This window comes from Bubalus bubalis, chromosome 19 (genome assembly GCF_019923935.1).
Source record: "Bubalus bubalis isolate 160015118507 breed Murrah chromosome 19, NDDB_SH_1, whole genome shotgun sequence".
Taxonomy (NCBI): domain Eukaryota; kingdom Metazoa; phylum Chordata; class Mammalia; order Artiodactyla; family Bovidae; genus Bubalus; species Bubalus bubalis.
In genome coordinates this window covers 32,417,283-32,443,633 of record NC_059175.1, presented here as the reverse complement: position 1 = coordinate 32,443,633, position 26,351 = coordinate 32,417,283, and the positions used below count along the sequence as shown (strand labels likewise).

At 38.0% G+C, this 26,351-nt stretch overlaps 1 protein-coding gene across 2 annotated transcripts; it reads left to right on the top strand.

Annotated features, from left to right (window-relative positions):
- The first annotated feature begins 2,207 nt into the window (after window positions 1–2,207).
- Window positions 2,208–25,979, top strand: RIMOC1 (RAB7A interacting MON1-CCZ1 complex subunit 1). 2 transcript variants are annotated; one of them, XM_006076400.4, is made up of 7 exons: window positions 2,208–2,463; window positions 6,587–6,693; window positions 8,766–8,909; window positions 10,144–10,275; window positions 14,537–14,651; window positions 20,926–21,208; window positions 21,991–25,979. In XM_006076400.4, coding segments are annotated over exons 1-7 (882 nt in total). In that variant the 5' UTR covers window positions 2,208–2,363; the 3' UTR covers window positions 21,992–25,979. The 2 variants fall into 2 exon arrangements, with proteins under 2 accessions (XP_006076462.1, XP_025126348.1); XM_025270563.3 differs by having other exon boundaries at window positions 2,209–2,463; window positions 20,926–25,979.
- The last annotated feature ends 372 nt before the right edge of the window (window positions 25,980–26,351 follow it).

Sequence of the window (26,351 nt, the reverse complement as noted above, 5' to 3'; positions counted from 1 at the left end):
TGGGTTATTAATCTTTCTGGGAAGTTTTTAAAACTAGCATTATATTTTAATTTGTTCTATGCATTTTGGCGTCACCATGCAGCATGTGGGATCTCAGTTCCTCAACCAGGGATCGAAATCATGGCCTCCTATAGTGAAAGCTCAGGGTCCTAACTGCTGGACCACCAGGGAGTCCCCTCTTTAGCCCACATTGATCACATAATATAACATTCCTGGCTTTCAGCTTCCTTATTAGAGACTGTCCTGAGCATTCATTGGAAGGACTGATGCTGAAGCTGAAGCTCCAATACTTTGGCCACCTGATGCAAAGGACTGACTCAGTGGAAAATACCCTGTTGCTGGAAAAGATTGAAGGTAGGAGGAGAAAGGGACAACAGAGGATGAGATGGTTGGAATGCATCAGTGACTAGATGGACATGAGTTTGAGCAATCTCCGGGAGTTGGTGATGAACAGGAAAGCCTGGCATGCTGCAGTCCACAAAGAGTCGGACTTGACTGAGCAACTGAATTGAATTGATATTGACAAAATAACATGAAATTTTTTTAATTAATAAACTTTTCCTAAGTATTTATTATGTATCAGCACTATAGGAATCACTGAGGACACAAAAGTAATATGTTTCCTGCCCCCTATATTTAGGGTGAATTGCAGAAGGAAGAAACTTTTTACAAAGGTCAGCTAAGAAAGCCACTGTGGCCAATCACTTATAAATCACAACACACAATTTCCTCATGTGAACTGAAAGAAAAAAAAATGCACAGTGAGTTGTGAGTTAAGTTTTATTTGGGACCTGATGAGGACTATAGCTTGGGCTGTACATAACTCCTAGGACCTGTCAGTATATACATGGTTTTAGTCAAGGGGGATACTTGCAATCAGGCACACATTTTTGCAAAGGTTTGATGCTAGTCACGAGGAACAGATGTGTCCGTTAAAGACTAGTGGTTTTCCAGACATGAGAAGATACAAGGAATTGGGCTCACAAAATCTTCTGAAAATAACCATCCAAAGGCCTGTTCTGCCAGTTTTTCCCAGAGCACAGGATGTGTCATTTCTGATCTCTTCCCTGAACTCCTTTCAGGGTGTGTTGAAGGTCAGTGACAACAATGGCTAGTGACTTCATTCTTGTAAAATGGCAACAGATGACAAGTGACAATTTTTAGTTGGCACCTATTTTTAGTATCCCTTATTAAATAAAAAACTAACTTCCATAAGACAGAAGATAGGATGGAGATTATTCAAGATACTGTGTCAAATCAAAAAATGAAAAAGATGAATTAAAGGTTAGTTTGATCAGAGGCAAGAAAATAGGGAATGCATAATGGAAGTTAGACTTCTAAGTGCTTTGAGACTCACAGTTGAGAAGAACTTTGCACATGAAGTTTTTTAGACCCTCTTTAAGGGAGGGTCTAGAGATGTGTGGCAATAGAAATTTTTGTAAATGCAAAGTTTTTGTACACTGGGACAAGATGAATATGTTAAATGTGAGCTAGACAAAGCAGACCAAAAATAAAGCAAACCCAACTGCTAAAATTCAACTTTAGAAAAACTCAGCCACATAGACTGGGAATTTCCATCAGAGTTTAGCGGTCCCGTGGATCCAATCCCTGTCTCCTCCATTGCACGCAGATTCTTGACCATTGAGACACCAGGGAAGCCCAACTAGACCCACAGTAACCGCTCAGAGATTTGGATATGCTCCAGAAGAGCCAGTCGGGCTTTCCGTATTTTAGACAACCAAAACCACACAGCCCTATTTTCAGAGATTAATGGCTGCTCTGTTGAAGAAGTGAAGTCACTCAGTCGTGTCCGACTCTTTGGGACCCCAATGGACTGTAGCCTGGCAGGCTTTTCAATCCATTGGATTTTCCAAGCAAGAATACTGGAGTGGGTTGCCATTTCCTTCTCCAGAGGATCTTCCCGACGCAGGGATTGAACCGGGGTCTCCCGCGTTATAGGAAGACTCCTCAACGTCTGAGCCACCAGGGATGTCTCACAGGGGAATCCCGCGCTGCAGCTCTGCTCTCCAACCAGTCCTCGGAGGAGAGAGCTGGCTTTTCATTGGATCAGCGCGGGGACAGACCCAGCTCTCTATTGGTTTAGAAGGGGGGCGGGAGGGAGGCGTGTCCTGACGTCACGCCCGTCCTCAAAGTGCTTACTCAGGGCTGTGGAAGGAGAAGTCCGAGAGGAAGAGGATAACCCGGAACTACCTTTGCGGTCCTGAGCCATCCCTTTCTCGGAACTGGGGTCCCCTCCCACCAACCAAGAAAGCTCCGCCCAAAGCAGCCCCGCCCGCACCAGGGGATCAGGTGACCTCGGGCCGGTGCGGTCACGTGACTGGGCGCGCCCGCCCGTTGTGGCCATGGCGGCCGCAAGCTCTAGTGTGGTCAGGCGAGTGGAGGAACTCGGAGACCTGGCTCAGGCCCACATACAACAACTTAGCGAAGCCGCCGGCGAAGATGGTGAGGGAGCTGAGGAGAGGGAGGCGGTCAGGCGGGCGGTTGTTCGGAGCTGGCTCTCGACGGCCATTGGGGCTGAGGCTGCGGCCTGTAGTCTATGGATTCCAGGCCAGAAACACAGAAGGTGTTGCGCTTCTGGCCCTAGCTGGGCGTTCTCTTGTCTACCTCCAGGAGCTCACATCGCTTTAAGACAAAGGCGTTTACTTCCGGACCAGGTTTTTCATAACCCGCGAAAACCGCCTAAATCTCAGGCAAATCAGGGCTTCTTGTCTTTACCTGTCTCGGTCGGTGGCGACTGGCAAAAGGGCGAGATCTGGATGAAAGTACACAGGGAAGTTTAAATGAGTGGTTAAAGTTGGATGATGGTACGCAAATAAGTAATGGTAGTTTTGCATGTCCTAAAGATAGTTTGGCGTGTATAATAGTTCTACTTTTTCATTGCTACGTTGTAAATTTTTTTGTTGTGTTTTGGAGTCTAAACTCAACTGTAAACAATAGTCTACAGACGAGATTTACATTGGAGTAATTAAAACGATTCTCTCACGTTCATCACCTCAGTTGTCACAAGGGCCCTGTCAGTACTGGAATAACTTTTTTTTTTTAATATCTAAGCGGTTTCCTTGGATTTCCCTGGTGGCTCAGACGGTAAAGCGTCTGCCTACAATGCGGAAGACCTGGGTTCAATCCCTGGGTCGGGAAGATCCTCTGGAGAAGGAAATGGCAACCCACTCCAGTACTCTTGCCTGGAAAATCCCATGGACAGAGGAGCATGGTAGGCTCCTACAGTCCATGGGGTGGCAAAGAGTCAGACAGGACTGAGCGACTTCACTCAACTCAAGCGGTTTCCTTAGGAAAGACTGACACAGAATCACCTCGACGTTTGCTCTTTTTCATTACTTACCAGCTGCCTATAGGTTTCTACATTCTTACCGAGTTTTGCACCTTTACTACAGATAGAAAGTTTAAAAAATTTTTGTGGGCTGTCTCGTTGTCTTCGGAGTCATAGAGAAATAGTAGTGGAACATTTTCTCAAGCGATTGAATAGTTGGTGAATTTATTGAATAGGGTCCATGATAAAATGGCTCTAGTTCCATACAAGACTATTTGCTGGATTTTCTTTTCTTAGGGGTCTGTTGTTAAAAATCCACAAGACTACCCTGAAGTAGTTTCCTTTTTTGGTTTGTGGTAAGTGAATCACATGAATAATTTTAGTTTATGGACAGTAGTAGCTATTCCAGTACCTATTGTCTGGAAGTGCATCTAAGTTACTTCCAAATAAACTATTCAGTGATTTCCACCCCACTCCAGCTCCATTAGAACCAGTCTGAAGAGATGAAAGAATGTATGCTATTCACTTACCAGTAAACTAAAAAGCCATTCTCATTTTCCAGTGGAAGTGTACTTTAATCCAGTCTAGAGTGAAGGCTGAAAAGTAAAGTATATATTCTTGTTTGGAGGCTTTAAAGTTCTGAAATGTACTAGAATTGCAATAATAGTGGTCGACGTTATGAACTGTTCAGTATTACTAGCAAGATTTTCATATTAAGTTTAACTAAGACATAGTTCCATATATTTGAACTTGTATTTTCTAATATAGCAAAAATTATACACAGTAAAAATTTGTTTTTTAATGATATTTATGTTAGGTTGTAGGGATTGATAATTCCTGTAGTTTTTTAATTGATCAGATACAGTCAGACACTAGTCCATGTAAGAATGCTCTCCTTTGTACTACTGGTCAATTTTGGTTCATTTATTTCTCATTGTACAAGCACAATGTGTTTACGATATGGAAATATATACCATTAGAGGGACCTTTTCTGGGGACTATGTTAGAATCTCTTATCTTTGCCTTGTCAGTCACTATTTTGACTGAATGGTTAGGAAAAATTCTACATTTCATAAAAATTTTCTAAAATGGTGAACCATTATCCCTCCATTTGTCTAATTATGTCATGAGTTCATGTGAAATGCTCCTTCAGCAATGGTTTGATGAATTCAGTGCAGACCTTTACATTTAAAATAATCCTGCAAATTAAGAAAAAAATATCAACTCAGTGTTGAAAGAAGCTCCTGAGGGGTGTTTTGTTCCAAACCGTTTCAGTTCACAGTAGAATCTTTTTTCCGGAGCTGTATGGGTGTTACTTCTGGACTGAGGAGAGATAGGAAGGCAGTGCTGAAGAAGTAGTTTTCAATTTAGGTGAATATTGGACCTTAAAGTGTTCAGAATCTGGTCTAGATACAGGTTCGGCCTTACTGGGGAAAGTTTAAGGTTGTCGTATTACTGCGAACAGACGCAACTTAAACTGGTGGTGCTTTTGTTCCAACACTGATCTGCTTACCTACTTGTGTAGGTGCTGAGGCTGGATCAGATGGACCCTCACCAGGTCCTGAAAGGTTGTTGAATCACGCCAATACACCGGGATTCTTGGCCCCCAGAGGAGAAGAATTCAATCCGGGGCCAGAGATGAGGCTTGATCGCTCAGAGCTTTTGTGTAATAAAGTTTTATTAAAGTATAAAGGAGATAGAGAAAGCTTCTGACATAGGCATCAGAAGGGGGCAGAAAGAGTACCCCCCTGCTAGTCTTCAGCTGGATGTTACATAGTCACTAGCAGTCTGTTTAATGAAAGAAAGGAATGTCTTAAAATTCAGAATGGCACCAAATGGTTTATCCTGGGCCATAAAATGATTAACTTGAATCTTAAAAGAAGGGCAGACCACCATACAAATAGTTTCATTTACATAGATTAGGGGAACAATATCTGTGTATAACATACTGGTTTGTCAAGTAGGTTCTGGGCCAAGAGGCGGAACCGACTTGGAGACAGAGTTTGGGGTAAAGGCGTAGTACATTAGCATAGTTTAAGACAAACATTTCCATAAGAAAAAGGCATTGGTTATCTCTAGGCTCAAGAATAGCTAACTTCAGGCCAAACCAGATGTCATTATGGCAACACAGTATTTTAAGAGAAACCTCCCTTTAAATTTGTATAGAGAAGGAAAAAAATATTGCTAGTTTGTTTCCTCCTGCCGCTTAAGAGAGAAAAATGTTTGACACTTGCAGGCTATTTCCTCCATTTGGAGACCCCTGGCCTTCCTGCCTGTTACCCTCTCAGTCCTACATTGTCCCTTTACCAGTGAGGGGAAAAGGTTATATATTTCAGGAGAAAGCTACAGAGGGGCAGTCTCAAGGATCTAAGTGTCTTGATGGGCTTTTTTTTTTTTTTTTTTTTTGATGATGTGTGTGTGTGCTTAGATGCTCAGTGTCCAACGCTTTGCAGGTTTTGGAACTGTAGCCTGCCAGGCTCCTCTGTCCATGAGGATTCTCCAGGCAAGAATATTGGAATGGATTGCCATACCCTCCTCCAGGGGTTCTTCCCAACCCAGGATACACAAGGGTGCATAGCACCTTGGATGCATATGGACAATTTGTAGGTTAGAGAGGAAAAATTCATAAGACAAGGTGAAACCATAGAAGCAAAAGAAAAAAGGAATAAGTTAGACAATGTAGAGGGAAAGTGAGGACGATGCTTTTAGAGGGTGTATCAGAAATATTTAGTTTAATTTTGTCCAGGTTTTGATTTCTAGGTTTTTAAGAAATAAACTACTCAGGCGTATTGTGTAATTTTACTTACAACAGCTATTTGTATACCTAAATATGTAAGTATAATTATAAAGTTATAATTTCATAACTAACAGCACTTAACATTTTATGAGGCATTTGGTTTAATCAGTCTTTTTCCTTCACAGAATGTATTTATGAAATTATAAGTTTTTAGTGGAAGTCCTTTCTATAGATTTATGTATATTATTTGTACTCTTCCAATAAAAGTTTTAAATTTAATGCTTAAACATTTTGAATATGTCAACATCATAAAATAAACATTATGAAAGTACACGTTGTGCTTAAGAAATGGCAACTGAACCTAGAAAGTTTTAAGTCTCGCTTTTAAGAAAAAATTTCCATGATAAATTTAAGTAGAGTTAGATATTATGATATACTTCATGTTTTACAAAAGATACTACTATGTTGTATTAATTTTATCATTTTAGATATGTAGCTTTTTTTTTTGTTTAAAAGACACCTGAAAATAGGTGAAGTAATCATATTTTTATCTCTTATAGATCACTTTTTAATTCGCGCCTCTGCAGCTCTAGAAAAATTGAAACTTCAGTGTGGAGAAGACAAAGAATGTTCAACCCCATCAAATCTTCTAGAACTTTACACACAGGTACTGAATCAGATGGTTTCTGACATATTGTGGGGTAGGTTGTTTACTTAAGAGGGTTGACTCCAAAATTTAGGTTTAATGTTCTTTATTTAAAATGTTTTTGTTCAAAAAACTATGTATAAGGCATATAGACTTGAAACTGTGAGGCAGTTTGCAAAGAAGTAAAGTTTATTGGATGTGTGGATTATAAAGTCAGGGAAAAAATCTTACATATACCAGTATTGCTTCCCTATACATAATTAAGCAAAATACTCATATGTGCAATTTCCAAGCTCTGAAAGGTTAGAGGGAATGGAGGTTTCTCTAAGGCCTCTGGTTATTTTTTTTTTTTCCCCCTGAAATTTACCTTTCCTTTGGATTCTTCGCTTGACTACCTGTGATTTTGTTGTGCAAGTCCATAAGAACAGAAAGCTGTTCCCCCTTCTTTCCCTTTTCTTTCAAATTCAGACCTCTCTATGGACAAAATCTGTTTTCTAGGTTTTCTCAAACTGCTGAGGCAAGTTCACATTAATAAACATAATTTTGAGGGACTTCCCTGGTGATGTAGTAGTTAAGACTCTGTTCTTCCATTGCATAGGGCACAGGCTCCACCCTGATGGAGTTCCATCAGTGAACTAAGATCTTGCATTTGCAACAAGACCTTCAAATATGACTTCAAATATGACTTGACTGCAAATATGACTTGTCTTTGGTTGGTTAAATAGAACTGATAGCAGAACTCGTTTCCTTAGTCTTCATGCAGCACAACAAAAAAGCAAAACCTGAAAAAAACATAATTTTATTATAGTAGCTATCATTTATATAGCACTTTATAGTTGACAGAGTGCTTCATATGCCCTTACTTGATTGCCAGTTGTTATAGGAAATAAGAGTAAACTTACTCGAGTTTCCAAAACACATTCATAGCACTTAGCTGCCTGATGCTGCTTTCTGTTAGGAGATACATGGGCATAGTTCTGCCTTCAGATGTGGTTGAATGAGCCTCTGACAAGTACCCACAAACCCCAGAGAGCTATTGTAGCTCGGGAGAAATTTCCTTCACTTTCTTTCTTTCCTTTCAGAAGGTTCCCTGTTTATCTTACTTCTTTCATATAGGAGAGCTGTAAACACTTTTAACTTATTTCTGAGAATAAGGCAAAAGAATTAGAGATATAATTAAAATTCCTCAAACCTTTCTGGAGCTTACTTGTGGTTCTGAATCAACAGGTCCTTTTCCTTAGGATGATGATCTCTCCCTTCCTGGCTTAGTCCCTCTAACACAACAGCACCTGTCACTTAAGTAGTGCTGTGTGCTAGGTCATGTTCTAAGTGATTTACGTATGTTAATTCATTTTATCCTCAAGGCTGGGGACTTTAAAAGACAATTTGTCAATGAAGTAACTGAGGCTTTAAAAAAGAAGTAAAATATGACTTGTCTTTGGTTGGTTAGATAGAACTAGTAGCAGAACTCAATTTCCTTAGTCTTCATCAAGTAGATTAAACAGAGACAAAGGATTGAGTAGTTTGAAAGGGCTGACTCTTCATTTGGGGAAACAGGTAATCCTTTGAAGATTCAGTGTACAAAACTGGAGGTAGTGACCTTTTCTTGATACGGCAGGCATTTAGAAAATGTTCAGAAAGTAATATATGCAAATAACAAAGAATATAAAAAACTTTTTATAATTATATTGCATATGATTAACTTACTTGAATTAAAACATAAATATCCATTTTATTTTTTGAGGAAAGCTGGATTATCTTAAATCAGTGTTTAGTTAAATCTTACAAAGTTTACTATAAATTCGTCTTAGATTATATTTACAGCTAGGACTGACTACTGGGGCTTCCCTGATGGCTCAGTGGGTAAAGAATCCGCCCACAATGCAGGAGATGCAGGTTCGATCCCTGGGAAGATCCCCTGGAGAAGGAAATGACAACCCATTCTGTGTTCTTGCCTGAAAAACCCCATGGACAGAGGAGCCTGGCGGACTACAGTCCATGGGGTCGCAAAGAATATATGTAAGATTAAACTGTAAGAGTTATTCATTCTAATTCAAATCTTTTATATTATACTTTTTTCTCTCTTACTGCAGGCTATTTTGGACATGACATATTTTGAGGAGAACAAGCTAGTAGATGAAGATTTTCCTGAAGATTCTTCACAGAAAGTAAAAGAGTTGATCAATTTTCTTTCAGAACCAGAAATTTTGGTTAAAGAAAATAATATGCATCCAAAAGTAAGTTTTGCACAACTATAAATTATGGTGGAATGCTGCTAATTCCTGCTAGACTACCCTTTAGGATCTGTGTTTTTTCCTTCTTAAATGTGTCTTTGTCTCTATTTTAAATTGACTGAAGGAGGGATATATGAAGTTGAATGTTTCAGACTGATGTCAAAACTAAAGTATCCATTTTTATAAATATGTTTCAGAACATTTTCTATGATGAAGTTACACACAGTGCATAGTCATTTTCTAAAGATGCACATTTGCTATTTCTGCTCCCTTTACTTTTGCAGATGCTATGTTTTCTTGAAGGTTCCTAGTGATTTTAATGACCACGTCTCTGGTTCTTTCACAGTCCTCTTCTTCCTGGACATTTGCTGTCTTTCCAAGGATCATAACATCCCTAAAGGCCTTTTATGCTTCTCTTCGTCTCTGAGAAGCCTTGCTCTTTCTCTTTCTAAGCATCTCACCTCTCTCCCATTCTGGAAGCATAGGCACTCCCCAAGAATATCTCCTTAATTCTCTAATAGTTTCTATTTTGTCTTTGTTTGAATATCTCCTTAATCCTCTAATAGTTTCTGTTTTGTCTTTGTTTGTCCACACACTTTTTACTGCTGTCTCTATTTCGATGATTCCCAAGATTTTTGTATCTAGCCCTGACTACTTTAAACCCCTGGATCAGCAGGGAAATCCATTCATTCAGGCAAATAATTTCTCATCTTCAGCTATCTGCTGGCTGTCTCTACCGAGATATCTTTGTTGCTCTCTGTTTTATCAGGGAATGCTAATTGTGTAAATGAATAATTCCAAGTTTTAAAAGATACCACATAATAAAAGTTTGATTCATTTAAATTATTTTTGTATATATCTTTTCATTGTTTTAATTTAGTAGTAGTAGAAAATGTTTCAAGTAACATATATATATATATATTTCTGAAAACTTATTTTTCCCATCAGACTATGGAATACTTATATTTGAAATACATTAGAGGATTTAGTTACTTAAATACTTGAATATCAATTATCTAGAAATACTTGTAAATTAGAGTAGTTATTGTAATTTTTATATAGCAGTAGATGTTTATATTTCTAATTGATTCAAAGTAAGTCATTCCTGTGTAGGTTGCAAAGTAAAGGGCAGATTTTATGAAATGAATATTTTTAATTTCTCAATATTTTGAAATTTAGTTTTTATTTTTACAGACATGAAGTTTCTCTTTTTAACTGAGTCTTTGTTGTATTTCAGCATTGCGATTTGCTTGGAGATGAACTCCTGGAATGTCTCTCCTGGAGACGAGGAGCCCTGCTCTACATGTATTGTCATTCTCTGACCAAAAGGAGAGACTGGCTCACAAGAAAATCTAGCTTACTTAAAAAGGTAAAAAGGCAAATTCTTCATACATATTTGATTGTTGACATTTAAATGTTTCTAAAATCTGTCTTTAATATAGGATTAAGAACCAAGGAGTCAAAGGGCCTGGGTTTTCATTCCAGGCCTGTACTTATCAGCTGTGTAATCTTAAATTGAAATTACTGTAAAGATTAAATAATATGGAAAAGAAAAACCATAAAATAACATGTGAAAATCCTTTGTAAACTGGAAAGTTTTACACTTTTAAGTCCCAGATTTTTATTTTTTATGATATAAGACAATCTGTATTAATTTCTAAGCATATTTTTTGGCCTGAAGAAAACAAAACTTGGTAGTGAGCCTCTTTCTATTAGCAGATCACTCCTAAAGATTCCACATGACCCTGCTCTTAGAAAATTGTGGCTCTCTGATTTTTCCTGATTCTTCCGACCAAATCAGTAAATGCAAAGATCCTGTCTTAATATTTGTATAACTATGGATCCTTCCTATCTTGAGTTGGTTGTACACACAGTTTATGTGGGCCTGCAAATGAGAGGTCACAGTTTCAGATATAAAAATTTGATTATAGTGTTTCTAAATTATAGTAAGTGTATCCATATTTTTAACAAGTTGTTATTGAACATATCTTTATTATCTTTACTGATTTCTTCCTCTGATGACATTTTTGACAAGTATGTTACTGAATCATGTGTTCTTGATTAGTGATTTTTTTTCCCCCTGTTGTTCAGCCCTTAAGTTGTGTCTGACTCTGTGTAACCCATGGAATGTAGCATGTGAAGCTCTTCTGTCCTCCACTATCTCCCAGAGTTTGCTCAAATTCATGTCCATTGAGTTGATGATGATACCTAACCATTTGATCCTCTCCTGTCACCTTCAGTCTTTCCCAGCATCAGGGTCTTTTCCAGTGAGTTGACTCTTCCCAAAACATGGCCAAAGTGTTGGAGCTTCAGCTTTAGCATAAGTCATTCCAGTGAATATTCAGGGTTGATTTCCTTTAAGATTGACTGGTTTGATCTTGCAGTCCAAGGGACTCTCAGGAGTCTTCGCCAGCATCATAGCTCAACAGCATCAATTCTTCGGCCTTCAACTTTCTTTATGGTCCAACTCTCACATTCATACATGACTTATGGAAAAACTATAGCTTTGACCATATGGGCCTTTATCAGCAAAGTGATATCTCTGCTTTTTAATACACTGTCTAGCTTTGCCATAGGTTTCCTTCCAGAAGCAGATGTCTTTTAATTTCATGGCTGCGGTCATTGTCTGCAGTGATTCTGGAGTTCAAGAAAATAAAATCTGTCACTGTTTTCACTTTTTTACTTTCTATCTGGCATGAAGTGATGGGACCAGATGCCTTCATCTTGGTATTTTTTTAGTGCTCAGTTTCAAGCCAGCTTTTTCACTCTCTTCTTCACCTTCATTAAGAGGCTCTTTAGTTCCTCTTCGCTTTCTGCCATTAGAGTGGTATGATCGTCACGTCTGAGGTTGTTGATACTTGTGGCTGTCTTGAGTTCAGCTTGAACTTCATCCAACCTGGCATTTCACATCATGTACATGTACTCTACATATAAGTTAAATAAACAGGTGACAATAAACAGCCTTGACATACTCCTTTTCCTATTTTTCCTATTTTGAACTGATTGTTCCTTACATGGAACAATCAGTTGTTCCATGTAACGTTCTAACTGTTAATTCTTGATCTGCATACAGGTTTCTCAGGAGGCAGGTAAGGTGGTCTGGTATTCCCATCTCTTTAAGAATTTTCCACAGTTTGTTGTGATCTGCACAAAGACTTTAGTGTAGTCAATGAAACAGAAGTAGATGTTTTTCTGGAACTTCTTTGCTTTCTTCATGATCCAGAAAATTGATGGCAAATTAGTCTCTGGTTTCTTTGCCTTTTCTAAACCCAGCTTATACATCAGAAGGTTCTTGGTTCAGGTATTGCTGAAGCCTAGCTTGAAGGATTTTGAGTATAGCCTTGTTACAATAGCGTGTAAAATGAGTGCAATTTTGTGGTTGTTGAAACATTATTTGGCATTGCTGCTCTTTGGGATTGAAATGAAAACTGATCTTTTCCGGTCCTGTGGCCACTGCTGAATTTTCCAAATTTGCTGGCGTATTGAGTATAGCACTTTCACAGCACCATCTTTAGGATTTGTTTTTTTTTTTTTTTTTTTTTTTTTTTAATTTTATTTTATTTTTAAACTTTACATAACTGTATTAGATTTGCCAAATATCAAAATGAATCCGCCACAGGTTTACATCTTTAGGATTTGAAATAGCTCAGCTGGAATTCCATCACCTTCACTAGCTTTGTCCTTAGTAATGCTTCCTGAGGGCCACTTGACGTCACACTCCAGGATGTCTGGCTCTAGGTGAGTAATCACACCATAGTCGTTATCTGGGTCATTAAGACCTTTTTGTATAGTTCTTCTGTATATTCTTGCCACCTCTTCTTAATCTCTTCTGCTTCTGTTAGGTCCATACCATTTCTGTCTTTTATCATGCCCATCCTTGCATGAAATGTTTGCTGGATATCTCTCATATTATTGATGATATCTCTAGTCTTTCCCATTCTGTTTTTTCCTCTATTTCTTTGCATTTTTCATTTAAGAGGGCCTTCTTATCTCTCCCTGCTCTTTTTGGAATTCTGCATTCAGTTGGGTATATCTTTTCCTTTTTTCCTTGGCTTTCACTTTTCTTCTTTTCACAGCAATTTGTAAAGCTGCCTCAGACAATCACTGTCTTCTTGCATTTCTTTTTCTCTGGGATGGTGTTGGTCACTGCCTCCTGTATAATGTTATGAACTTCTGTCCATAGTTCTTCAGGCACTCTTGTCTACCAGATTTAATCCCTTGAATCTGTTTGTCACCTCCACTGTATAATCATGAGGGATTTGATTAGGTCATGCTTGAATGGTGTAGTGGTTTTCCATACTTTCTTCAATTTAAGCTTGAATTTTGCAGTAAGTAGCTCATAATCTGAGCCACAGTTGGCTCCAGGTCTTATTTTTGCTGACTGTATAGAGCTTCTCCATCCTCAGCTGCAAAGAACATAATCAGTCTAATTTTGGTATTGACCATCTGGTGATGGTGATGGTTATGTCCATGTGTTGAGTTGCCTCCTGTGTTGTTGGAAAAGGGTGTTTGCTATGACCAGCATGTTTTCTTGACAGAATTCTGTTAGCTTTTGCCTTGCTTCATTTTCTACTCCAAGGCCAAACTTGCTTGTTATTCTTAGTATCTCTTGACTTCCTACTTTTGCGTTCTAGTCCCTTGTGATAGAAAGGACATCTTTTTTTTTTGGTGATAATTCTAGAAGTTCTTGTAGGTCATCATAGAACCATTCAACTTCAGCTTCTTTGGCATCAGTGGTTGGAGCGTACACTGGGATTACTGTGAATGTTGAATGTTTTGCCTTGGAAGGGAACCAAGATCATTCTCTCATTTTTTAATTTTGAACTGCATTTTGGACTCTGTGAGGGCTATTCCATTGCTTCTAAGGAGTTCTTGCCCACAGTAGTAGATACAATGGTCACCTGAATTAAATCCACCCATTTCTGTCCATTTTAGTTCACTGATTGCTAAGATGTTGATGTTCAATCTTGCCACCTCCTGCTTGACTACGTCCAATTTACCTTGATTCGTGGACCTTACATTCCAAGTTCCTATGCGGTTTTGTTCTTTATAGCATCGGACTATACTTTCATCAGCAGAGACATGCTCTACTGGCATCATTTCTGCTTTGGCCCAGCTGCTTCATTCTTTCTGGAGCTGTTAGTAATTGCTCTCTGCCCAGTAGCATGTTAGACAACTTTTAACCTTAGGGTCTTGTCTCCCAGTGTCATATCTTTTTGCCTTTTTATACTCTTCATAGGGTTCTTAAGTCAAGAATACTGGAGTGGGTTGCCATTTCCTCCTCCAGTAGACCACATTTTGACCCATCCATCTTCATTATGACCCATCCATATTGTATGGCTCTGCACAGCATGGTTCATGAGTTACAAAAGCCCCTTCGCCACAACAAGGCTGTTACCCTTGAAGGTTTTTTCCCCCGTACCCTTTTACTAGTTGGCGGGTTATACTTTAAAATACCCTTTTAAAAATTTCAAGGTAGTGGGTCCTTACAACATTGTAATGTAATAACCATAAGACATATCTAGTAATAACTATTAAGCAGTATTCTCCTGAGTGAAAATATTAACATTTGAAGTTTCTATAGCTCTGCATTTAATAACCTGGATTCTTTGTTTTTGACTTTCATTTAGTACCTTGTTGATGGAATCAGTTACTTACTACAAATGCTGAATTTTCGATGTCCCATCCAGTTAAATGAAGGAGCTTCTTTCCAAGACCTAGACACAGCTAAATTACTAAGTGAAGGTAATATGATTTCTTTTTTCAGTTTTCTAAGTGTTTCAAAGCATTTTAAGATTTTAAAATGTTTCTTAGATTTAAATGATTTAAGTAAATTTCAAGGTTTACATTACAGACAAAACAATAATAAAAGGCTTTTTTTAAAAATTGGAAGTCTTCTCATGTAATACATAAAAGTACTGCTAATCTCTGTTTAATAGTTTAAAGAAATTAATTTATCATGTTGCTTTTACTTTCTTTGCATCCCCACCCAGCCCTGATCAGGCTCTAGGTATGGCTTCTTATAACAGGGAGTAGAAGTAACTTCAAAACAAGAAGAAATTTACTGCTTTTTCACTTAAAAAAGGTCCACAACTGGTTATGGTGGCTTCATGGCATCAGATTCCTGTCTTTTTCCTCTATCGTCTTTTGAAGTAGAGCCCTGCGACTTCAGAGGGATGGATGTGCTTTATAGAATTCATATAAATAGTATTTGCCAGAGTTGTGCAACAGGCATCCCTGTTGAGGACATTGCTTCCATTTTCAGTGTCTCAAGATGCTGCTGGAGCTCCTTCTGTTTCAGCTATGTTTCAGTCTCTAGGAATAGCAAAAGGAAGTTTCTTTCAGCCAGGTCTTTCTTACAGCCTTCTTAGAAGCTTGTTAGAACACTGAGAACACTTCTGCCAACATTTCACTGGCCAGAATTTAATCACAGAGCTTCATATAGCTAGAAGGAAATCTGGGATGTATTGCCCTTTACATTATACGTTGCCATCCCTAGTAAAGTCTCTTGACTAAGAAAGAAGGGACGAGTACATGTTGGATGGTACCTGCTGGTTTCTGTCATAAACATATGTGCACTTAAAAATGTTAGGAACTGGAAGTAGCGCATCATTTAGGTTTTAGACTGAGGTTTGAGAGGGAAGAACCGTTTAGTTTTAGTGTCTCTTTTTACAAATGGAAGAACTGAGGTCCTGATAAGCCTGGTAAGGTCACATAGCTGGCGAAAGATGTTAGATTATATATGTAAACTTTCTTTTATGCTTCATGTGAAATTCTGGGGAACCTTGATGAGAAAAATCAAACATGCGGAAGAACAAGAAAACTTCTTAGGGAAAATTCTGTGTCTTAATTTTACAAGTGTGTTTTAATTCTTCTTTGTTAACTGCTGTAGACTTTCCCTTTCTAGTAGAAAACATTGCATGGAAAAAAAAAAAACACTGTGAATTAAGTGCCATTAACATATATGACTGGCTACAAGTGGCTTGTCCTTAAAAAAACTTGTTGTAGATATAAAGTGAGCATGATGTTTTGACAAACATGGTGTTTTGACAAATGTTTTGATTTATTCGTGAGAAGTATTTATTCCAGGTAACTAGTGAATTGATTAGTTGCATTGAAAATGAGCTTTCTAAAATTTCCTCTCCTGCATGGATTGATTTAAAAGAAGAAGCAGAGATGGACATTAAAGCTATTTAAACTCAAAGAAAGAGGCAAAATATTTCCCTTATTCTCCCATTTCTAGTCATAAAGTTATATATTGTCATGGCCTGGAATTTTTTTTATCACTATCCTGATGATCAGTTCAGTTCAGTTCAGTTGCTCAGTCATGTCCGACTCTTTGCTACCACATGAATCGCAGCACGCCAGGCCTTCCTGTCCATCACCAAATCCCGGAGTTCACCCAGACTCACATCCATTGAGTCAGTGATGCCATCCAGCCATCTCATCCTCTGTCGTCCCCTTCTCCTCCTGCCCCCAATCCCTCCCAGCATCAGAGTCTTTTCCAATGAGTCAACTCTTCGCATGAGGTAGCCAAAGTACTGGAGTTTCAGCTTTAGCATCATACCTTTCAAAGAAATCCCAGGGCTGATGTCCTTCAGAATGGACTGGTTGGATCTCCTTGCAGTCCAAGGGACTCTCAAGAGTCTTCTCCAACACCACAGTTCAAAAGCATCAATTCTTCGGCGCTCAGCCTTCTTCACAGTCCAGCTCTTACATCCATACATGACTACTAGAAAAACCATAGCCTTGACTAGACGGACCTTTGTTGGCAAAGTAATGTCTCTGCTTTTGAATATGCTATCTAGGTTGGTCATAACTTTCCTTCCAAGGAGTCAGTGTCTTTAATTTCATGGCTGCAGTCACCATCTGCAGTGATTTTGGAGCCCAGAAAAATAAAGTCTGACACTGTTTCCCCATCTGTTTCCCATGAAGTGATGGGACCAGATGCCATGATCTTCGTTTTCTGAATGTTGAGCTTTAAGCCAATTTTTTCACTCTCCGCTTTCACCTTCATCAAGAGGCTTTTTCGTTCCTCTTCACTTTCTGCCATAAGGGTGGTGTCATCTGCATATCTGAGGTTATTGATATTTCTCCCGGCAATCTTGATTCCAGCTTGTGCTTCTTCCAGCCCAGCATTTCTCATGATGTACTCTGCATATAAGTTAAATAAGCAGGGTGACAATATGCACCCTTGACGTACTCCTTTTCCTATTTGGAACCAGTTTGTTGTTCCATGTCCAGTTCTAACTGTTGCTTCCTGACCTGCATACAGGTTTCTCAAGAGGCAGGTCAGGTGGTCTGGTATTCCCATGTCTTTCAGAATTTTCTACAGTTTATTGTGATCCACACAGTCAAAGGCTTTGGCACAGTCAATAAAGCAGAAATCGATGTTTTTCTGGAACTCTCTTGCTTTTTCCATGATCCAGCGGATGTTGGCAATTTGATCTCTGGTTCCTCTGCCTTTTCTAAAACCAGCTTGAACGTCTGGAATTTCACGGTTCACGTATTGCTGAAGCCTGGCTTGGAGAATTTTGAGCATTACTTTACTAGCGTGTGAGATGAGTGCAATTGTGCGGTAGTTTGAGCATTCTTTGGCATTGCCTTTCTTTGGGATTGGAATGAAAACTGACCTTTTCCTGTCCTGTGGCCACTGCTGAGTTTTCCAAATTTGCTGGCATATTGAGTGCAGGACTCACATCCTTGTGATACTGATCTTCTTTTGCATTATAATTGATTACACTTGCCTCTACCTTCCATTGCTTCTTCAACAGGGGAATCAAAGGCACAGATACGGTCTCTTTTTTTCCCAGGAAATAAGAAAGTAAAATCAGCCCCCTAGCAGTTTTGTCACAGGAGTCAGTCCTCTTGGTGTTGGCTTGCTCTCAACTAGAGCAGTTTGTTCCTCCCTACTTGATTCCTTGAGATGTAGACTAGTAGCCAGGAAGCCTACTTCTCATAGGCTAAATTACTCTTAAGACCCTGGTGGAGTGGTTCTAAATTTTTTTTTTTTTAATTTTGTTAGCCAGTATAAAAAACGTAATTCAGAATAATTATTATTTTTTCTTTTTTGGCTGTGCTGTATCTTCGTTGCTGCATAGGCTTTTCTCTAGTTGCTGTGAACGGGGGCCTACTCTCTAGTTGCAATGCATGGGCTTCTCATTAGGATGGCTTTTGTTTTTGTGGAGCAGGGCTCTAGGGCACGCAGGCTTCAGTAGTTGGGGCCTGTGGGTTCTAGAGCACAGGCTCAGTAATTGTGGCACATAGGCTTTAGTTGCTCTGCAGCATGTGGGATCTTCCCAGATCAGGGATCAAAACTGTGTCTCCTGCATTGGCAGGTAAATTCTTTACCACTGAGCCACCAGGGAAGCCCCAGAATAGTTCTTAATGCTAATTAGAGTTAAAAGTTCTTTAAGAATCATCAAAACTTTTGTGACCAGGTCTTAATAATAGTTTGCCTGATTTTTGATAAAACTTAAAGCAATGTATGCTTTCAATGATTTTTATGTCTTTTTAGAAGGTGAGATAATCATTTTGTCCTTTGATCATTACCTGTGTGCCATTAAATTTTTTGCTTTTAGAAATTATCAAGTAATGTATTCAGTAAACCTTTTTATTTCATTTCTGTGTTTCATTATTCTGTGGGCCCTTATAAAAATAGCCTTGTCACTATAACCCTGGAGTTAAATAGGTTAAAGGACTGTTCAGCTGGGTGCATCCTTGGTTTATGCCCTTTTTATGCCACTAAGAACCACCCATCCTGGCAGCCTTTGGCTCATTGCTTAGCCCAGAACCTGAATTTCAGATGTCTTGAAGGAGGAGCTCTGAATTGAGATCACTAATTGCCTGGGTAGCATGTTAAAAATACTGATTTCTGTGTATCACCTTAAGGTTCTGATTCAATATCTGGAGTCCAGGAATCTATTTTTATTACCTCCTGTAATTATGATGCAGTCAGATTTAGATATCACTGCTTCTAGAGAATGCCAGTATGGCCACTTTTTTTTTCTTTTTTTTTTTTTTAACATAAAACTCTCTGCCCTCACTCTTACTTCATGGGTTATTCATCCTCTCCCTCCCTTCATCCCGCATGCTCACATACATGTTCACTAAGCATATGAACAGTAAATAGTGAAGTATTTTATTGAAAACCATGCTGAAACTTAGCAGAAAAATATCAAAGAAAATTTATAGCACCAAAAACAGTGTAACTAGAGAGTAATGGATTCCTTGAGAGAGTAGGGAGGGAGGAAGAGTATTTTTTATGTTGTTCATCTCTTCCCTTGGTATTTTGAAACAATAGTTCAGCGTAGTTTATGGACCAGCAGCCTCACCCTAGATTCTAAGTCTTTGTTAAAAATGCAGATTCATAGATGCAATCCCATACCTGAATCTGCAAGTTTTGGAGGTGGGAATCCAGCAACCAGCATTTCAGCATGTCCTCCAGGTAATAATTCTAGTGAAGTTTGAGAAACACTCTTTAGTATATAGCTGTTCTTTTGCTCCTCAGGGACACCTTCCTATAGGATATCTGTGTACTTTTCTTAACCTTCACTCCTTGTTAGTATAAAGGATGAGGCTAGCTTAGAGTTGGGTGTAAACTGGATGCCAGATCTCCCTTAAACAAACCCTTCTCATCTTTCCCATGTGGCCTCACTTTGTGGGTCTTACTTCAGCTCTTCCTTCTAAAGATCTAGTCTACTTAAAAGTTTAACCTTTCATTCAGTTTTGCTCCTGTCTCCTTACTTTACCAGTCTTTTTAGGAATAATTAGGGTGTAAGATCACAAACATAAGAAAGGATACTCATTTGATGAAATGCCCTATCTAATATGAAATATAATTCTGGAGTGAAAATCTTTAATTGGGGATGCAGAAAACCCCACCAACTATTCCTTAAGAAAACTTCATGAAATTAAGGAGAGCATATGGAATCTTGATTTTTGCAAACTGGGGCCTAAAGAGCTTTGATGAGTTGCACAAAGTTAGTAATTTTTATCCAGATCCTCTCAGATTCTAGGTCTGTTTCTTTTTACATTCTGAATAATATCTTATGCTATTCTAGCTTTTTCTCTGAAGATTTTGATCTTTTAACTATGAAGAAATGAAATGAGAAAGAAATGATTATGGGTAATATGTACAAAACAACTTAATAAGTATAAGGCATATTACCCATAATCTTTTCTTTTCACTTCATTTCTTCATAGCTAAAAGAGAGAAAAAATCTCAGAACAAAAGCTCGTTAAAATTCCATGAAATAAGTAGGGCATGTGGAATCCTGAGTCTTGCAAACTGAGGTTTAAAGAGCTTTGGTGAGTTGTACAAAGTTGATCATTTATCCCCAAATCTTTACTACTCTAGGTTTTTTTTTTAATATCAAATTAATAAACTCTGTATGTCATAAATGTTTAATCATATAATTGCCTTCTTCTATGATCATGCTTTCAACTTTTGATGGAAATCCTGCAGTGTATTCCTTTTTCCTGAGAAGATGAAGCTTGGATACAATTTAACACCTTTAGTTATTTCAAATTTTATGGCCTCTAAGGGACATGATTATGCAGGATTGTATCTGTACACTATTGTAGAAATATAGGAACTGTATTACTGATCCTTGAGTATACCCCCTAAATAAAAGTTATGTTCATGAATGGGATCGAGGGAATCTCGGAGTAGTATGCGGAATATGCAATGCACGTTCCTGGGAGAGGTTCCATTGATTTAGATTAGATTTTCAAACAGATCCTAAAGATAATCCCAGAAAGGTGAATACACAAACCTAAATGATTCTTTAAAAATAATTTTTGGGGAGGGTGGGATTTGGCTTCTTTTATAAAGTAGAGATGGAAGTGTCAATGAAATGAGGATTGTGTTAAGTGATATTTGGCTTTTCTAAGTATAACTGTTAAATGAGAAGGGAAAATGCTTAATAATATAAAAGGATTTTATTAGAGTCTTGATCATTAGGGTTTCTTTTAAAGTTTTAAAATTCTAATCTCTCAACTTAAATGACTTTCCTAGGAATATTTAGTGACATTCATTTGCTGGCTATGATGTACAGTGGAGAAATGTGTTATTGGGGATTGAAGCATTGTGCAGATCAACAGCCAGAAAATCATGAAATGGATACTGGCGTTTCTGGAGGAAGTTACGCTACACACAAAGAACCTTTGGATTTCCGAGAAGTAGGAGAGAAAATTTTGAAAAAGTATGTATATGTATGCGAAGGACCCCTGAAAGAACAAGAATGGAATACAACAAATGCAAAACAAATTTTAAACTTCTTTCAGCATCACACTAACTAGTAAGTTCTTCTAGTCCTTTTCAAACAGAAAAACAAAAAGACTCAGGAAATGAAAATTCCAGAAAAGAAGACATAATGATACTGAATTTATGAACATTACACTACATAAAGATAGCCAGCATGGTTACCCTTTTTTAAATGCCATTACTGTCTTTCACTATATATTCTTAAACCTGTGAAGGAATGATTCTTTAATTTCTGAAATGGCATTTACATTATTCTAACTCAGCCTGAACTACAGATATCCTGTGACTAATATTAAGAAGGAATCCAATTTATCTCTATAAAGATTTTTTCTGTTATTAATTCTTTAGATTTTTTTTTACTGTGGTACAATAGACATAACATAAAATTGAACATTTTAACTGTTTTTATATATTTTTTTAGTCTCCCTCTCTTGAAGTTTGCTACACTTCAGAGATTAAAATCAAGTCACCTCTTTGCTTTGGATATATGCTATGGGTGTATTTAAAAATTGGCAAAATGAAAAATTGTGACTTGTATCCATGTACCACTTTCAGAGTAAGATAAATAATGAAAGACTCCACAGAAGAATTTTTGTTTCACTACATAGTACTAATGGCATTTAAAATTTTTAGTCTGTTAGGCATTTTATAAAAATTTTAAAATGATTTTTCTTCTTTTGTTTAAAAGAATATGCATGGTTTATTAAACAAATAATGAAGATAAAATCGTTAGGTTACTCTGCCATTAGTCATGTGTCTTAGGGCACATCTTTTCATACATTCTGAAATTTTAATATTTTCTGTCTTTGATTGTAGGGGTGAGTGTTAAAGGCCAAGAGCCCAGCCTGCTATCTCACTGACAGTCTTTCTGTCTACCTCAGTTCCTGTTGTCGTCTAGGGATGACCTGGCTGATACCTTGCCAGTGTCCTCAATCTCTGGGCCATTGACTTCATCACATTCCAGGAACTTGACTCCCATGGCCACTCCATGAATATCACCATCCTGAGTTTCTGTTTCTGAAATCTTTAATTTCAGTAACTAATGACATTTTCATCTTTCCAACTTTTTACTTCCTCATTTTTGTTGATTTTTCTCTCTTACTGCTTTCCTATCTCTTTTGCTTCTTCAGAGCCTCCTGTTACTACTACTTTTTTCCTCACCATCAGCCCCTTTCAGAGTTTTCTTCCTTCCCTGTCCAGCCTTGATTTTCTGGGACATCACATGAAGAGCTTTCTACAGTCCCTTCAGATCCCATCTTCCCCTTGTCCTTCAGCCTAATCATTCTTCAGGCCTTCTCTCCATATTGAATTAATCCTATCATTCCCCCTTCTTTTCTGGGATACTGAATTCCATGTGAAGTTCCTGCAGCCCTTCAAAGTGGAGTCACTCTAAAGATCTCACCTTCAAGTTTAGAAGAGCCCTCAGCGTAGGCCGTTTATCTGTCCCTTTCCCCTTGTGGCTCACACGCACCTCTGACTTGCCTCATCACTGTTCTCTGGCCATTTGTCCCCTCCCCTAGCACATGGCTCTTAGTCTTGAATAGAGACTATGCGGAGGTCAGTCTCTGTTTCCCCGCTTTGCCCTACTCATTTTCCCGCTTTTTCGAGGAAAAGAGGTCTCCACCTCTTTTCCTCTCCACCAATTTCCCCACCTTTCCTTTCTACCGACTTTCTCCTTTCTCCCAGGGCTTCTCTTTTTTACTGTCTGTACCCTGTAGGTATTACTATTACCCAAAGTACTATCCTTTTTCTCTTTTTCCTCCTTCTCCCCTATTTCCTTCCTACCTTTCTCTTTTTTTTTCTTTTTTACTTTAAATATAGTTGACCCTTGAACAATGCAGGTTTGAATTTTGAACTGCATGGGACTGCCTATAAATTTTTTTTTAAATAGTTAATACTACACTTCTACACAACCATCAGTTGGTCATATCCTCAGATATGGATGGCTAACTATAAGTTATATTCTGATTTTTTACTGCCAGGAGGATTCATCCCTAATCCCCTCATTGTTCAAGGATCAACTGTACTTCTGTGTGATGTTATTCATAGCCATGGCTTCTGCCACCTGTAATGTTAGGCTGACTCCAAAACCTGCACTTTGAATCCCAACTTCTGCTCTCTAAACCTTCTTTCTAATTGCCTATTAAATATCTTCACTTAGACATCCCACAGTAATTTTAAATTTAACGTGCTCACACACAGCTAATCTTCATCTTTCACCTATAATCTTTTCCAGTTCATGTTTTCTTTTTTCTTCAATCTTCCACAAAGCAGGGCAACACAGAATGCTGTAATCTGCTTTCTTCTGCCTACCTTGCCAGTCTCATCTCTGCAGCTCTTCTTGTGTGATCATATTCTAGTACTTGTTCCTTAGGCTCCTTTTTGATAAATATTCTGATAGAACCTCTTGGGACAAGTGGATACTTTCTCCCTATCTCTGTCTCTTGTTTATCCTCACACAGCTAAGAATATTTTTATTTAATTCAGTCTTTAACAAGTTTTGCTGTGAAAAATGCCTCTATGCTTTCTAAGCATGAAGATTTAAATCACAGACTACCCATCCTCACTCCACCCCTTTTGGAGCATCATGATCAGTCACAAGTGTACCAGTTCCTTTCCCAATGTGCTATGTGTTTTTTTTTTTCCTTTGTTATTCTTGTTACTTCTAACTGGGATGCATTGCCCTTCTTTGTGGCTAAGGGAATATTTTTCCTTAAGGACTCAGCCCCAGTGATATTGTGTCTGTAATGCTTTTTCCAGCCCTTTTCAGTCAAAGTTACAAGTTTTGTTTCTGCTCCCTGAATCTTCGCCTCCCTGAATCTTCCCCTCCCATGTTGTTTTATTGCTTTATAGTCATTTTTCTTAAGAGTTGACAAATTCCATGTTTTGAAAATTTATCTTTATGCATAGTGTTTAATGAATGATAGGCCCTTAGTAATGCTTTTTGAATTAATAAGAGACATGATTCTTAAGTGCTTAACTCTGCCACAAAAGGGTTTCTGATATCTGATTCCAAACTGCCATGCCCTCTTGTACCAGTGGTTGACAAGGCCAAGAAGGAATTATTCCTCAGAGGAGTAAAGTATTGTTTAGATTTAGAACCAGAGAAAAAAAGAGGACTTTGTCTTCAGAAGCTAGAGACTCCATTTTGTCCTCATGACCCCTGTGAAACAGCCCTTTTGGGTCTCTCACTGGTTGGTATACTAATGAGGGTACTGTTGGGGTGCTTTCTGTACAACTTTTTCATCCCCCACACAATTGGAGAATAATTTGTAGATCATAACATTTACAGTGCTTTTTACTGTGATATATCACAAAGCAATGAACAGTACATTTTTATATATTAAAGCCTGATAAATGAATTGTTTCATTTAGAATGGATTAACTTCAAAATACCAAATATTCCACATAAGGAAGGTACTATAATTCACTGATCAAAGTATTATAATTTACTTATCAACACGTGCCTGCTACATGCTGTTTTATCCTTTAGCCCTTCAAAGTGGAGTCACTCTAAGTATCTCACCTTCAAGTTTAGAAGATCCCTCAGCATAAGCCATTTATCTGTCCCTTTCCCATTGGACAGGGACAGACTTCACATGGAATTTCCACTTTATCCACTGAGAATATAGCTTTGTAAAACATCAGAGTTTATATTCTAGTGGAAGAAGTTAATGCATTTTAAGAAGTAAAAATATAGTGTGGTGAGTGTTGAGTGCAATGAATAATTAAGCAGGCTAGTGTGACTCTTAAGAAAGGTGCTGTTTTATTTAGGGTGGTTGGGAAGACACCTCCAAGCACCTATCTACTTCATCATTTGTGTCTCCCCTCTGTTTAAACACCATCAAATGTGCCATTTTGCATTCAGTGTATTCATAAAATTTCTCTTTTGAAAGTTTTGATGCTGGATTAAAGAATGAATCACTTCCTAAGAACTTTTCATTTTGATCACATTTAAAGGGTTTCTCTCCAATGTGGGCCTTACTATTGGGTAAGTGATAACCTAAAGGCCTTGTAGAATTTATTACACTTGGAGTTCCTCTCCATTTTGAACTCCTTGATGGGTTACTAAAACTTTAACTCTTGTAAAGGAATTTTCATAATCCTTAAATTTGTATGGTTCTTTTCCAGGATGAATTTTCCCATGTTAACTAGGCTTTGAGACTTAGTTAAAGGCTTGTCTGCTTTGCTGCATTTATAGGGTTTTTGCTATTGTGAATTGCTTGATGCTGATTAAAGTGCACATAATGACAGAAGACTTTCTCTTATTTCTTCGTGTTCAGTAGAGTGAAGTGAGAGTCATGGCTAAAACCCCACAATAAAATTTCCCTTCTTGCCTTGTAACAGCAAGTAAGTTCCATCTGTAAGTTCCACTGGAAATTCTGTAATGTAAGGGGGTATGGTCTCTTAAAGGCTTTCTCAGATTCTTTTTAATGCCATTTTTTAAATACTCACAGCTGGCTGATAGGCTAGTTGTAGATCGCTTGTCACTTTTTCTTCTCCACCTTCCAGGGCTCCTTTTCTGGCTCCCATAAGGATATCCCTTCTGCACAGAGTACAGGATTCCGTAGTTCTCTAGCATCACTTTCTTGTATTATTTTTTTTTAACACAGTATGAGCTGTCATGTTATGAAAGTATTACATGAACATACATTTAATGTATCCACAGTCAAAGTATGCATTACGTATTTGTGCTGCTGTCCCTTACTGGTTTTTGTTTGTTTTCCTACTTCTAGTGAAAATTTCCAAGTAAAGTGTTTTGGAGCATATAAAATTAAAAAAAAAAATAAAACCATAATCCCATATTTGTTTTTTGTTTGTTCTTTGTTTTCTTTTATATCTGGGTATTGTATTAGAATGAAAACTTTCATCATCTTAATTTAGTGTTTATAACCAAGCACAACCTTATGTTGCCTTTCTGAGACAGATTGCCTCCTCTGCCCACTATGTCCTCTACCTGCCTCTTCACAGAAGAACTTGAGCTTCCCAGGCCTTCCCCAAGTTCAAAATATAAATTTAATCAGAGAAGTGAGAAAATGCAGAAACAGTCAAACAAGACAAAATAATGATTTAGCCATTAAACAAAGTCAAGGAGCTTTAGTTCCTCCTCAGGGTTTATAGATAATGTTATAAACCATATCCTTTGAGCTGTTTTGCAAATACCCAAACTTTCACCA

Coding starts and splice junctions, on each gene's coding strand:
- RIMOC1 (XM_006076400.4), top strand. CDS start 2,364: ATGGCGGCCGCAAGCTCTAGTGTGGTCAGGCGAGTGGAGGAACTCGGA. Junction 2,464..6,586: donor CGAAGCCGCCGGCGAAGATG/GTGAGGGAGCTG, acceptor TATCTCTTATAG/ATCACTTTTTAATTCGCGCC. Junction 8,910..10,143: donor AAAATAATATGCATCCAAAA/GTAAGTTTTGCA, acceptor GTTGTATTTCAG/CATTGCGATTTGCTTGGAGA.